The following is a 15,253-nucleotide window of genomic DNA, read 5'->3' on the forward strand; positions in this document are numbered from 1 at the left end:
TACGACCATGCTAATTTTTAGTTGATTTTAATTTAACTACCTCCAGCCTGCTGTATAAACAAATGACGCGGGCGGAATACTCTCTCGTTCTGGGACGACGTCATATGATGTCGCTCTAGTCTTACCACAATTCTGCACCCACGGAGGAAGCAGAGTGTGGCAATCGCAGGCGTGCTGTGACCCTGGGACATGGTGCAACCCCGATCTCGGTAAAGAGCCTGATGACACAGCTCTTTACCCATGTAATCAGCTGTGTTCAATTGCAGCTGATCACATGAAAATAAGGAAATGACGGTTATCGGCTCTCCTTACCTCACACTGACAGAGTGTGAGGACAGCTGATCAGCAGTATCGCCCCACAGGGTAGACCTGTGAAGTCAATTTCACAGTGCAGTCCCAACAGTGCTCAGCAGTGATGCCAGTCAGTGCCCATCAGTAATGCCAATTTGTGCCCATCAGTGATGTCAATCTGTGCCCATCAGTGATGCCAGTCAGGGCTACCTTTCAGTGCCCATCAGTTCCCCCTATCCGTGCTGCACATCATTGCCTATCAGTGCCACCTCATCAGGAAGAGGAAATTCTGCCTAAAATCGTAAGGCTAGGGATGGAAAGAGTGAGGGAGTCTAGACCTACCAAAGTGTGGTTGAACACCTCCAGTAAGTAAGCAAAACAAAACATATTTCCAAGGGACTTTAAAATAAGGCATAACATTTCCATAAAAAAAAAAAAATTACACAATAGATGAAAACCCATAAATAGGAGTTCGTAAAATAGCAAGCTGATTTGTTACCACTACCATATATCAGTATTGTATTCATATAGTAATTCATATACATGTTCCTCGCTGCCAAATTTCTACAACATAACAATAGGTGCATCCAATAACTCAACACATTTCGTGAATGTTGCTTCACTTTTTCAGGAGTAGATGCCCAATGTAAAATCTGTAAACCCAAAAACTATTTTACAAGGTATGTTCAGACACTCGCCCTAAAAAAGGGGGAAGTGCAATATCTATGCATATTGATTACCTTAAAGCGGTGGTTCACCCTTAATAACAACAATCTACCATTAAATCAAGCATAGTAGCGCGAGCTACAGTATGCCTTTATTTATTTTTTTGGCGCCTACTCACTGTTTATTGCCATAGTGAAGTTTCAGACTCCCCGCGGGGAATAGGCGTTCCTATGGAGAGGGAAGATGATTGACGGCCAGCTATGGCGCGTCACGCTTCTCCGGAAATAGACGGAGTAGGTCTCGGCTCTTCACGGCGCTATACGGCACCTGCGCACAGACTAGGAGCAGGCGCCGTGAAGAGCCAAGTCCTATTTCGGCTATTTCCGGAGAACCGTGATGCGCCATAGCCGGCCGTCAATCATCTTCCCTATGCATAGGAACGCCCATTCCCCGAGTGAAGTCTGAAGCCCCATACACACTATCAGTTTTCCTGACGGTTTTCTCATCAGGTTTACCAAAACCATGTAGTACAGTACAAGGGCCTGCCTGATTGCATACAAATTGAAACTCTTGAGGTTTGACCTCATATTAGATGGTTTTGGTAAACCTGAAGAGAAAACTGTCAGGAAAACTGATAGTGTGTATGGGGCTTAAAACTTCACTACGGGATTAAACTGTGAGTACGGGGCCAAAAAATAAAATAAAGGCATACTGTAGCTCGCGCTACTATGCTTGATTTAATGCTAAAAAAAAAAAAAAGATTTTAGGGTGAACCCCCTCTTTAATAAAATAATACTTACAAATTAGCTTGATAATTGATTAAAAATAACACCTCTAAATCGCAACTGCTGCAAGGTGTCTGACCCGGGAGTTGTGGAAGGAAAACATGGTACACTGATGGGAAAACTAATGAGCAGCACCTAAAAATGCATAGATGGAATCAGAAGACTCAAATTCCCACCATAAACAATCGGATCTTTGGGACAAGAACTAGGGAAAACAGAATGGCCTGTGTGCACAAATCAACCAAGTACAACAGAAAACAATGGAAAAATGTACCTCAATGTTGTGCTGTTAGTGAGAGTAATATGTACACCCATGTGAATATTTGAATGGTGTTTCTTCACTATATAAGTATACCCACAAAGAACCAGAAACACAAAGGGAAGAGGATGAATGGGAAATCAAGTGATGCCTAGCAGCAGTGGACCACAGATAAAAAGTGTGTGCAGTATAAGAGTTACAACGCGGTTAGGCACCAATGCTGTATGTATGCTACCACAGATAATTATGTATATGTATTTAGGGTGAAAAAGTACCACCAATACTCAATTTTCCTCCAGTAAATAACGTACAGTTAACATGGGGAAGTGTATAAAACTGACACAAAAGACTGACTGTACAGAGTCACAAGGGCTTTGCTTATGGCAACATTATTTGAAACTGTAAATTACCCCCACACAAACACACTCCTTTTTCCATCTTAAAGTATATTCTGATGAACAGTAGCCATATTAGACAAAATGGTCAGCATTCCACAAGGAGATTAAAAGCAGCCCAGGGGAAGAAGCTTCACTACTGTGATAACTGTCTGAAGACCCCGTCTCCAGGGATCCTCAGGGTTTAAGCAGCCTATAAAACTAACCATACCAGGTTTTAAAATTCCAACACATATCTTATGCCAAGTATCGCCTCTATCCTGTAATACTAGACTAAAGCTTTACAGACAAATTAACTAGATACAGCACCTCTGGAACTTATGTAATAGCTACTGTATAGCATCAGGAAGTTATACAAATGCACAGGACTACACTGTCATAAGCCACAGATGCTATAGTCTGTATTCCTAATACTGTGGCTCAGTGAATAGCAGGGATTACACATTGCACTCTTAGGGATAGTGAGAAATTCAGCTAATGCAACTATTCTAACCTGAGTGCCCCGGAGCAACCAATAGGAATCAAGTAATCTTTGACATGTGTATGTGCAAGTTAAAGTGGATGTAAAGCCACTCTCATCCTTTCTAAACTACTGCCATAGTGCTGTAGTTTAGAAAGGATGGGTCCCCAAAGTCCGGGAGATCAGGCGCGAAAAGGTGACTCGAGTATAAGTCGAGGGGGGCATTTTCAGCACCAAAAAATGTGCTGGGAAACTCGGCTTATACTCGAGATTATACAGTACTTACAGTATAATTCCACTCAGAATAGAAAATGTGCCCATTAATACAATATTAAATAACTTTAACTTAGATTTTTTTGCAGCCGAGACTTTCTGAATGGCTAGTAGGGATGAGCTCCGGCGTGTTTGCTCAGTTCACGTGCAGAGCACGCCAGGAAGTCTGCACGGCGCTGCGCTAATCACAGGCAGGGAGACATATTCACAATGCTTGGCTGCAGAGGTCGGGAAATGTCTCCCTGCCTGTGGTTAGCGCAGCACCGTGCAGACTTCCTTTGAGGGTCTCTACGTGGACTGTGTGAATACGCCGGAGCTCATCCCTAGTGTCTATTTTAGAAAGACTAGTCTAAGCTAGACAATCATTAGTCTTCTGTTTTTTTAAAGATATTTTTATTAGGTTTAGAACAAACCAACAAACAGAAAAACATAAAAAAAAAAACACCAGACAACCTGGTCATAAACGTTAGGCAAACCAGTCTTCTGTTTTGTACAGACAACAATTTGCTTTATGAGCTGAATGTGGCAGCTCACAGGCACTTTCTGAAACCGTTGTCGGTCCTTTTGTAAGAAATCCAGCAGAAGCTTTTTCGTAAACCTGCCCGCTAAGAACCGCTCTATTTCTATGGAAATGCCACCGAACAGCAGGCTAGCAGCGTTAATTCCTAAAGTAACATATCCCCTATACGTCACTTCTGAAAGTAACTGCGCTGGCCTTTAACATCAACGCCCACTGACTAGCCACGTCAGTACCAAAAATGGTGTAGTTAAGGCGACAGGGAATACGCCCAGGAGCCTCAATGTTCAGCAAAACCCCCGAAGAAAAATTCATGTGACAGGCATACTTAACAAAAACAAAAACATAGTATTAAGCATATTTTTGTAAATGTAACAATGCAGATAACATGCTATGGCAGATTAGGTTTGATTAGCGGTGATTTAAGATGAAGCCTTTCCTTCCACTTTAACTATGGTCCTCTTTTCCTTGTTTAAACATCATTACAGATGGGTTCCACAGCTTCCTGATAGCCTGTGAAACAAATGAAGACTAATACAACTTCAGGACTGGTAACCACTTTAAGGATTAAAGAATTGATTTGGTGAAAGTCTGGAGTATTTTCTGGGAAGTATCTGTGAAAAAGCATATGAATAATTTGAAATACTAAGGCCCCGTACAGACGACCAAACATGTCTGCTGAAACTGGTCTGCGGGCCAATTTCAGCAGACATGTTCGGTCGTGTGTAGGCCCGAGCGTGCAGGATTCCAGCAAACATTTGCCCGCCGGGCCTTTTCCCAGCGGACAAATATTCCTGGACTTGTTTTAAAACAGTCCGCTGGAATCCTGCCCGCTCGGACATTTTCGGTCGTCTGTACAGACCTACCGTACATGTCCGAGCGCCCGCCATCCCTCGCATGCGTGGAATGACTTTGACGCATGCGTGGAAGCATTTAACTGGCAGGCCCGCCCACGTCGCCGCGTCATTGTCGCGGCGACACCGCGTCATCGTACAGAAAGCCCCGTGCAGACATGTACGGTGAAAACGGTCCGGCGGACCGGTTTCATCGTACATGTTTGCTGGTGTGTACACGGCCTAACTGTAAATTTCAATAGCAGGGGTGGACATTTATATTTAGCATTACTGCAATTTTTTAAACAAAAATATGCATTTTTTTTTTAATTTTTTGGAGATAATAAAAACATATTTAGGTACATCAGTAGCAGTAGCACCTAAAAAGTCCTCTTTTTCTTCTTTGTCTTGGTATTCATACTACACACTCAGAAATGTGATGCAATAAATATTTTGGGCCAATCACAAATGTTGTTTAGTATGTTGATAAAGTCAACAGTTCACACAAGGTGTACTTCATTTTTCACATCACTATATTTGCAAAGACACTTATGCCTTACTGTACACCAGGGCTCGACAAATCCCGGGCGCCAGGTCGCCATGGCGACTAGAAATAGGGTCCTGGCGACTTGGCTTGGAAGCTGGCACCATCTGGTGGTGAGCCATTGGTATTACAAGTTATTACCACCAGATGTGTAAGCCGACGCCATCTGGTGGTGGCCGTTGGTATTACAAGTTAAGCATTACAAGTTAAACAGCAATTCTAATGTAATTTTTCACTATTTTCACTGCCATCTTCTTCCCTCTAATTAGAACCCCCAAACATTATATATTTTTTATCCTAACACCCTAGAGAATAAAATGGTGATCGTTGCAATACTTTCTGTCACGCCGTATTTGCGCAGCGGTCTTACAAGCGCACTTTTTTGGGAAAAATTACACTTTTTTTAATTAAAAAATAAGACAACAGTAAAGTTATCCCCATTTTTTTAATATTATGAAAGATAATGTTACGCCAAGTAAATTGATACCCAACATGTCATGCTTCAAAATTACGTCCGCTCGTGGAATGGCGACAAACTTTTACCCTTTAAAATCTCCATAGGCGACGTTTAAAAAAATTCTACAGGTTGCATGTTTTGAGTTACAGAGGAGGTCTAGGGCTAGAATTATTGCTCTCGCTCTACCAATCGCGGCAATACCTCACGTGTGTGGTTTGAACACCGTTTACATATGCGGCCGCTGCTCACGTATGTGTTCGCTTCTGCGCGCAAGCTCGTCGGGACGGGGCGCGTTTTCTGGCTCCTAACTTTTTTAGCTGGCTCCTAGATTCCAAGCAAATTTGTCAACCCCTGCTGTACACACTGTATACAGACAACTGACATGAACTTATTAATCTAGTACATATGTAGTTGGTAAAATCCAAGTATCACACCATTACAAATGCATCAATAGGCAATACTCTTTTTGGCAAAGAACTGTATCACTGAGGACAATATAAACTCTCCATTAGGGGGGCACTATTCTGAATGCCCAGGATTACATAAGACAACTGTTACGTATCTAATGGACAATCTTAATATGAAATGAATGCAAGCCCAGAGGTGGCCTCAATGCAGTGGTGAACAATCACTGGGATTTAATTGCAGAAAAAACCCTTCTACATGGCTACAGTACAACTCTTTGTAAGTGAAACCACACCACAACAAAAACATATCCTGTTTAAGCTGCACTGACGTCAGAAGTGTGTGTTTACTGTCTGTGCTGGACAAAGTGCCACGGTTTCTGGCCCCAAGCAACGTGGAACAAAAAATATCTGCGCTCGTCCAAAACCAAGATTACCGCACACTTTTAAGGTAATTGATACATAAATGAAAAGTTACGGGTAATGATCTAAGTGTATTTCTGGGCTGTGAAATGTTTTATGGACATTATTCCTCACTTAAATCAGATACATACTCTGCTTATAGAAAGCATTACCCTGCATGTTTAATGGTTTTACCATTTGTACCAACATATTAAACTTTTTATTTTTTACTGAGAACATAGCACCATTCAAATATGTTCCTACTCCAGTGGAGCTTACAAACTAATTACAGTTCTACAATCATACAATTACAATTTTCCAGCACTTGTCTATCAAGTTCAACCTTCAAGGTCAAAAAACAATATGTGTGATCCAAAGGAAGGCAAAATCCACCAAGCAACTGTGGTCAATCCTGTGTTTCAGTAGACAAAAATGTCTCGTAAAAATTATACTTTTTAGTGGCAGGGCCTGGACTTGAAAATGGGATCTCTGCTGTGTCTGACAAAGACTCTTCTCACTGAGCTACCAGAGATGCTAGACAGCACCCTGTCTGATCCATTGGACAACCTTGCCTTGTGTCTTGACTTCTGCTGAACCTTGAACTCTTTGCTCCTCCTATAAACTTCTTGATTTAAGCCATGACTCTGCACTTCATGTTTGCCAGATTATTGTGCTTTCTCCAGCCAATAGCTCAATCCTGTCTTCCCTGCTGCCATCCATATTTTTGCTACCGCTCGTTACCAACCTTTGACACTTCTGCCTAATCCCAACCTGCAATCACTTGTTACTGACCCCTGGGTTGTTTACCTACTATGCTACTGTTTGATCCTTACTATATCCTGCTATATCCTCTTCTGGACCCTGGATTGCCCACCTCTTGGTGGGACGATTCTGAGGACCGTGTGCTAATACTAACATGCAAAAAAAACCCATCTCAATCAACATCAGGAGCTGTGGTGAATACCGGTTAGTACTTAGACCCCACACCTCGGGTGAGCATGCATTATCCGCTAGGGTAACCTGCTTGTGTACCTGTCCTGCTGATCGTGGGAGCCTCTATACTGCTATAGCTACTGATCTCCGAGCCTGACCCTTTGATCGTGACAGGCTAACTAAAGATATAAAAAAATACAAGTTTCCGGAACACTAGGTTCATTGCCATCAATATACTTGAACCTAGCATTTCAAAAGCATGTATTTTTTTCAGCTTCACCTAAAAGACATCACTTTAACAATACTTTGATTCTCTAAGGCCCCGTACACACGGACGGACAGTCCGCTGAAAACGGTCCGCCGGACCGTTTTCAGCGGACATGTCCGCCCGGAGATTTCTGTCTGATGGTTGTACACACCATCAGACAGAAATCCGCGCGTAAACAATCTGCGGGAACGTGGCCGCGACGATGACGCGGCGACGTGGGCGGCCTTGAAGTTCAAAGCTTCCACGCATGCGTCGAATCAGTCCGACGCATGCGAGGGATGGCGGTCGGTCAGACATGTCCGGTGAGTCTGTACAGACGACCGAACACGTCCGACGGACAGGTTTCCAGCGGACAGATTTCTTAGCATGCTAGGAAATTTTAGTCCGCTGGAAAAAGTCCGCTCGGCCGGGAATCTGGTCCGGTCGGCTGTACACACGACCGGATCTGTCCGCTGAAACTGTCCGTCGGACAAATATCAGCGGACAGATCCGGTCGTGTGTACGGGGCCTAACTGTGTATGCATTCCTGTCTAGCACAGTACATTTTTGACCCAATAAGGCAATCAGACTATATCCCTAAATGAATATAATACCGTCTTTGGTAATTACAAAATTTGATACTATGACTTTGACCAAAAAATAATAAAAAATTACCAAAACTTTTTTTTAATCCTGCACCGATTCAGATATTGACTCAGCAGCTTAACCCCTGTTAATATACAGAGACTAAAAGGAATCATTTTCGTTACGGTAATATCTGTATTTCATCCATATTCAGCCAATGCCCCCATTTCCTTTTTCATCACTTCGGAAAAAAGTTAATTTGCTAAATGTTTTATTGACCTTTGATATAATAAAACATATTTGATTTTTGTGTTTTTTAGTCATGGGATATGCCAACATACTGTAAATAACACCAATCAGAAGAAAAGTGTCAGATTAATAATGTTGTTGCCTGCTCTTGTGCCCTCTTTAAATACCTAATGTCCTTCTCTACTACATTTTCAAGATGTGACCGTTATTTATTTATTATCAATTATTTTTTTTATTTTTTTCTGGCAGTCACCTTGCATTAGGTGACGTTGCTTAGCCAAAACTCTTCGTAGGTTTGGATAGAGTATATAAGTGTTGAAACTTTTGTTTTATTGTTCTCTGTTCAACCAGGCTGTTAAGCCCTGGTGACAATGGTCAATTAGACAGAAAGTCATGAGAAATACAAAAATGTACAGCTGTTACCAGACCAAGAGGTTAGTGGAGTTGACGTCCAATAAGACACATTACAATAACTACTGTCTAAAAGTAGATTTTCTTTTTCCTGAGAAACAAGAAATGTTCTTACATTGTGCCATTCAATAACCCACAAAGAGAAAAAAGAACATTGATAGTAGGAACAAAAAAGAAACAGAGGGAAGGTGAAAGCCCCTTACAACATCTTTTGGTGTTAAGGCCAAATAATTAAATGTTAGTCTCATCTGAACATAACACCCTTTTCCATGTGGCCTCAGAATCTTCAAAGTGGTCAGATGAGACTGAAATGAAATTATTTGGCCTCAACACCAAACCATATGTCTTGAGGAAATCCAATACAGCTCACCATCCAAATAATACCATTCTTACAGTAAAGCATGGAGGTGGTAATATCCTGTTATGGGGGTGTTTCTCAGCAGCAGGGACTGGAGCACTTTTCAGGATAGAAGAAAAATGGATGGGGCAAAATACCATCAAATTCTTGAGGGAAATCTGCTGCACAGAAAGTTGTCAATGGTAGGAAGGCTTACCTTCCAACAAGACAATGACCCAAAGCACACACAAAAAAATGATCACAGAGGAGAAAAAGGTGAATGTCCTTGCACGGCCTAGTCAGAGCCCAGACTGATATCCCATTGAATATCTGTGGAATTACTTGAAGGCTGCAGTCCACAAACGGTCACCAACAAATGTAACTGAACTTGAGCAGTACTGCAAAGAAGAGTGGGCAAATATTGCAAAGTCTAGATGTACAAAATTGGTAGAAACATATCCCAACATACTAAAGGCTGTAATTAAAGCAAAATGTGGTCCAACAAAATACTGACATGTTGGAGATATATATTTCACTTGGATGTTATAAGTTGCACTAGTAAATACAGCTGGATACAACAAAAACTGTTTCTGTCTTTATTTCAGGCTGCAAAGCAACAATATGTGATTATTTTAAAGGGGGGGCTGCGCGGCATGATTCTTTTCTATACCCACTGTATTACTTAACCCCCCTGGCGGTATTCCCGAGCGTGACTCGGGTGGATTTTTTGTGCTAAAATCGGTATACCCGAGTCACGCACTGGCTTACCTTGTTCCTGGATCCAGCGATGCCACCGCGCTGTCTGAGCGAGCGGGTCCTCGCTTGATTCACACAGTGTCCCCGTGTGCCGTCGATCTCCGTTCCCTGCGACGTTACGGCGCACGGGGGCTGGGATCGGCGCCAAATTCAAAAAAGTAAACAAACACTATATATACAGTATACTGTAATCATATAGATTACAATACTGTATGTAAAAAATACACACACCCCTTGTCCCTAGTGGTCTGCCCAGTGTCCTGCATGTCATTTTATATAATAAAAACTGTTCTTTCTGCCTGCAAACTGTAGATTGTCCATAGCAACCAAAAGTGTCCCTTTATGTCAAAAATGGTTTTAGATCAGCTAGAAAACAGCGATAATAAATTATAATCACTTGCAGAATTGAGCGATAGCGATTTGTGGGGAAATTCGTCATAAAAAATAAAAATAATGACAGCAACAATTCTGCAACTGAGCAAATTTCAGTGATTTTGAGTTGATTACATTATTGAATAATTTTTATTAGAATTATATTATTATTTGTTATGATTATTTATAATCATCTATTATATTATAATTTATAATTTTGTTTTTAAAAAATGTCATACCCGGGACGCCTCTTGTTTGGACAGATTTAAACGAGTTATTCCTAAGAATTACAGGCCTACAGTATAAAACGCCAAATTTCCTTGCAAATAATGGTACCGCTTTCAGCACCTTTTTTCTGAAATAATCATACCGCCAGGGAGGTTAAAAGAATAAAATTACGATTTGCTAGATACATAATATGATATACTGTAGATCTTATAGGATGTCTAATGTGTCCCACCAGCTACCTGGACCTTGTAGAATAGGCATGTTTGGTGTCTACCTGATTTGTGATCTTCTTATACAGTACATTTGTGTAAGAATCTTCAGTCTGTTTACCACGTGGCCATTTAGGACAGGGGTGCATTAGGAGCCATTTGAGGACTCTGGCTAATGTCAGTTTATGACACTGCTGTACTTCTTCTCACCTGACTGTTTCTTTTACGGACTTAAGAATTCTTGAGAAAATTAGGGTGGCATGGTGTGCAGTACTACTCCCCCATTTACTCCACACAGTTTGAAGTACATCAGATCTCGTGTTTTTCCCAGTGCTGACCCATATTTCCCAAACTCACCATGTCTCACTTTACTTGAAGGGTACACATCCAAAACTTGGGAATCAACAAGTTAGAATATCTAGATTCTCTATACTAGATTTAGCATAGAGGATGTATATTTTCGTAGACTTTAGAAACCAAAAATTAACTGTACCTCCATACGTTCCTGCTTAACTTCATCAATGTCGTCATCCTCCATTAGTGCTAGCAGCTCTCCGGTCTGGTCAATGGAGTTTAGGAAATCTTGGGCCAGTTTCTGACGTTTATTTGCATTACTGTTGGCAGCCAACTTCTCTACAAACAAGAGGAAAGCAGAAAAATATGAACAATGCTATATCTGTTGGCACCATGACACAATGAAGATACAGCAACATCTATCAAGGAAAATAGAAGTGCATGATGGAAGGAATACTAGATACTGTAAAAATGGTAAAGAAAGTGGCTGGGACAATGTGAAAATTTGAGATTTGCTAACCATGTTTAAAGCTGCCTAACAGAAAAGTGCTCTGTCATTGAATAATAGTTCCTCAAACATTATACCTCTATATCAGTCATTCTTAAAGTGAAATTGGTGCTACATAAAAAAAAATTATATAAATTTGTCATGATATTTCCAAGCACGCCCCAAAAAAATGGCAGTCAGCTATTACCTCCTACAGTCACCAGCTATACCTGTCTCCTGAATATTTTTTTCTTGTGTGTCACTGTTATAGGGAGCCATGGTGATGCTCAACAGCCAGGACAGGATAGGCAGAGCTCTGTGTATTTTAATCTAGGCATAAACGCTGCCATTTTAATACAATTTGGTGTCTTTCAATCAGGTTTAAAACTCACCTATTTCCTAGCTTTCAGGTAAAAGTCAGGCAATCAAAACCATTTTATGCTACTGATAAATGCATTTTCAAACTTCCACCCCAGGTTTTATTATTTGGGTATTTAAAACATGGGCGTGTTTACGGTTGTAAGCCAATGAAGGCAACAGAATTGGCAGGTTGAAGGCCAAATGTAAAACTTATCTACTGGGCATACTGTACATGGGCATTGTCACAGAGCCATGCATGGGCACCCCTTCTGTAGCCATCAAGCTACTTTTTAGCATTCTTACGAGATATAGATTCCTTATTGTGGTCAATCTACTGTAACACAGAAGTTGCTGAATCACAGTTAAAGGATAAAAGCATTTCTTAGTGCCTCATCTCAGTTAAAAATTATGCTGTTACCACTCATAAAAGAAGGCCAGCCATGTAAAATAAGCCTATTTATGCTTACTTGCTGACCACCCTATAGCAGTTTTACTGCTACTAGGCGGCAGTTGTGCTCCCGATCATGTATATATATATATATATATGTGAATCCGGACTTCTGCCTGCAGGGGGCATGTGCATACCGCCTGTGGGTTTCTTCTGCTGTGATAATTGATAATTCATAGCAGAAGCAGATCTGTGGATGCTCGACACTCTATGTCTTACGGCACCAACGGATCGTCGGTAAAGTACACAGAACGGGGATCTGACTGTAAACAAGGCAGATCCCTATTCTGACAGAGAGATGGATTCTGTGTTCCTGCAAAGCATGGACTAGAATACGTCTCTTAACTTCGTAAAAGCAGCACACATTTAAACTCTTGATCACCCTAGATGTTTAACTCCTACCCAACCAGTGTCATTAGTACAGTGACATTTTTACTGTATTAGTGTAACCAGTTCCCAAAAAGTGTCAGTGTCCGATTTTCCGCTACAATATTGTAGTCCCGCTATAAGTCGCTGATCGCCGCCAATTACTAGCATAAAAGAAAAAATTCCATACATAAATCCCATAGTTTTTAGACGCTATAATGTTTGCATAAACCATAAATCAATTTAAGCTTACTGGAATTTTTTTTTTTTTTTTTACCAAAAACATGTAGCAGAATACATATTGGCCTAAATGTATGAATTCAATTTTTTTTTTACATTTTATTGGATGTGTTTTATTGCAGAAAGTAACAAATATTGTTATTTATTTTTTTTCAAAATTGTCGGGCTATTTTTATAGTGCCAAAAAATAGGATTTTTTGTAATCACCGTAAAATCCCTTTCTTGGTCGTCCATGGACGGACACAGCTCCCTAAATCTTGACATTTGGGTTTGCTCACCTCAGAGCCATAGCACAGATGGCTCAAAGCACCAAACAATGTCTCCCTAGCGGGTGCAGTCACACGGATTGAGGTTGAGATGAAGGGGGCTCTTTTACTAGCGGGGGCCTGGTCTTCTCCCTCAAATATTCATACAAACATGGAAGCAAAAATAAATGGATAATAGCATAATCCTGTGGGAAACCTTGGAAATTATATATCAAATATACAGGCACTCAAATTGAGGCTGTGGATAGTGGACCTATCTCCACGAACACCGCGTTCGTATCTGGAACTGGTATGCTGGAGGATCACTGACAGACAAAACAACTCTCACTTCCACCTTCTCTGTATCTTCCACCTCCTGTCCGTAGTATCAGCCAGTGCTCAGGGGGTACAAGATGGAAGAAAAGAGAGGAAGGCCCATGGTGCAGTATCTTATGAAATTTATTAGGGTACAAGTAGCAGCAAAGTAAAAACTCACAGTAAAAACTCACAGTAAAATTGGGGCAAAAGCAAAACACCTACGAGCGGCGAGCTCGTCTCATCGCCGTCGGTCTGTGTCGGCTCTGTAACTCCTATTCCCGACGCGTATTCGTCACATCACATGACTTCTTCCCCTGACGAAAATATAGATTCTGCATGGAAAAGCAGGGCCCCCGGCTTACAGCGTGGCTACTTTCCCTTAGAGGACTGCAGGAGAAGTGTGCTCTTACCTCCAGTGACATCCTTAATAATGTCGTCCAGCGAGGTACCAAAAAGCCTCCCACGTTTGAAGGGCTAATCTGAGCTTTTTTGGATGCTTGATCAGAAGACCAGCATTCAGCCAAATCAGGCGACGCAATACCACTGCAGATACAGAGGCTCTGGAGATCAAGGGGGCCGCATCCAGAGTGGCATCACAGACATACATAAGGCCTGGCTGCGGCTCAGGACCACTGCGCCCCCTCTATCTTCGCCATAGGAATTCATGCGCCCGGCACTCTGAAAGGGCAGTGGCGGTGTTAGAGGGGGCAGTGTTGGGGGGGGGGGGTGGCGCCTGTGCGCCCACAATGCACAGGCCGCCCCTGGTTACAGGCTTGCTTAAAGCCCTTATGGCATCTTACAAGAGGTTTTGGTTTTAAGGAATTATACCAAATAAAATTCAGTATCTCTTAAGATGAACATGCTTCCAAAAGCTTAGTCATAATTGGCTGAAACGGTTTTCATGAGTTTCTCATTTCTGTGTTTAAGCTTCAGTATATATGTTTTTCCACACTGGCTGAATGTATGTTTATAAGGGGGGATGTATAACAGGTCTTCAGCATTACTATACAGAAAACAGGGTCCCAACATTTTTTTAGCCTGGAAACCCCCTTTCAAATCTAGATTACAAGCAATGGCAAAATACAGGGAGAAACAGGAGAATGTTAAGGACAACATGCGAACATTTGAAACAGAAATATGGAATGGTTGAAAAATAAAATGAGAACATTCCTTTCAAGATAGTCAAAACTGTGCGAATAACATATATTTAAAAACCTTCTAAGTTATGTTAATTACTGCATAATGTCTTCCAAAAATACGCTTCTCTTTCCTGAAAGTTATTATTTCAGGTGTTTTAAATCTGCACACAGACCGTAAGATGGAAAAGGGAATATGGCAAGCCCTGAAAAGCTACTGATGTTTCTCATCAGAGCTGCCATATAATAGTAGGTCCAGCAGAGGTGAAGATGTTATTAAAACGCACTTATCCAGCTCATGACATTCCAGATTCAAATTGTGCATAGAAGCAGACAGAACATTACAGACTAAATAAAAGTGCTGTTACTGTGAAAAGTATACAGATCGACACATTCAGTACAGAAACTTGGACGTAAGTGGACCCACTGGTTGGGTAGCTTTTGGAGCTCGGGCTGCCAGAGGACAAGCCCCAAAAACGATCCTCCAGCTAGTACATGAAGTAAAACGTGTAACAAACACCACACTTTTCCAGATCTTTTAAAGCTCAACTCAAGGCAAATAGCTAAATTTACCATTGAATACATACCGTGTATGGAAGCAGTTTTACCTGCACAAGGTTTTTGTATTTCTGCCTAGCCAGTCCTGAGACGCACACAACAAAACCAGATTGGTGGCCTGACTTCTCTCTGCTGAATCTCATCATGTGATTGGACAGGGAAGGGACAGCAGAAGTACAGAGAATCAT

At 41.4% G+C, this 15,253-nt stretch overlaps 1 protein-coding gene across 1 annotated transcript in view; it reads right to left on the bottom strand.

Moving 5' to 3' along the window:
- The window catches only part of SUPT3H (SPT3 homolog, SAGA and STAGA complex component), a 739,871-nt gene that overhangs the window by 219,484 nt on the left and 505,134 nt on the right, over positions 1 to 15,253 (bottom strand). Inside the window, exon 6 of the mRNA XM_040348435.1 lies at positions 11,107 to 11,246. Coding sequence (XP_040204369.1) covers positions 11,107 to 11,246 — 140 coding nt within the window. The remainder of the gene's footprint in view (positions 1 to 11,106; positions 11,247 to 15,253) is intronic.

The sequence above is a fragment of the Rana temporaria genome, chromosome 4 (genome assembly GCF_905171775.1).
Source record: "Rana temporaria chromosome 4, aRanTem1.1, whole genome shotgun sequence".
In the NCBI taxonomy this organism is placed as follows: Eukaryota; Metazoa; Chordata; class Amphibia; order Anura; family Ranidae; genus Rana; species Rana temporaria.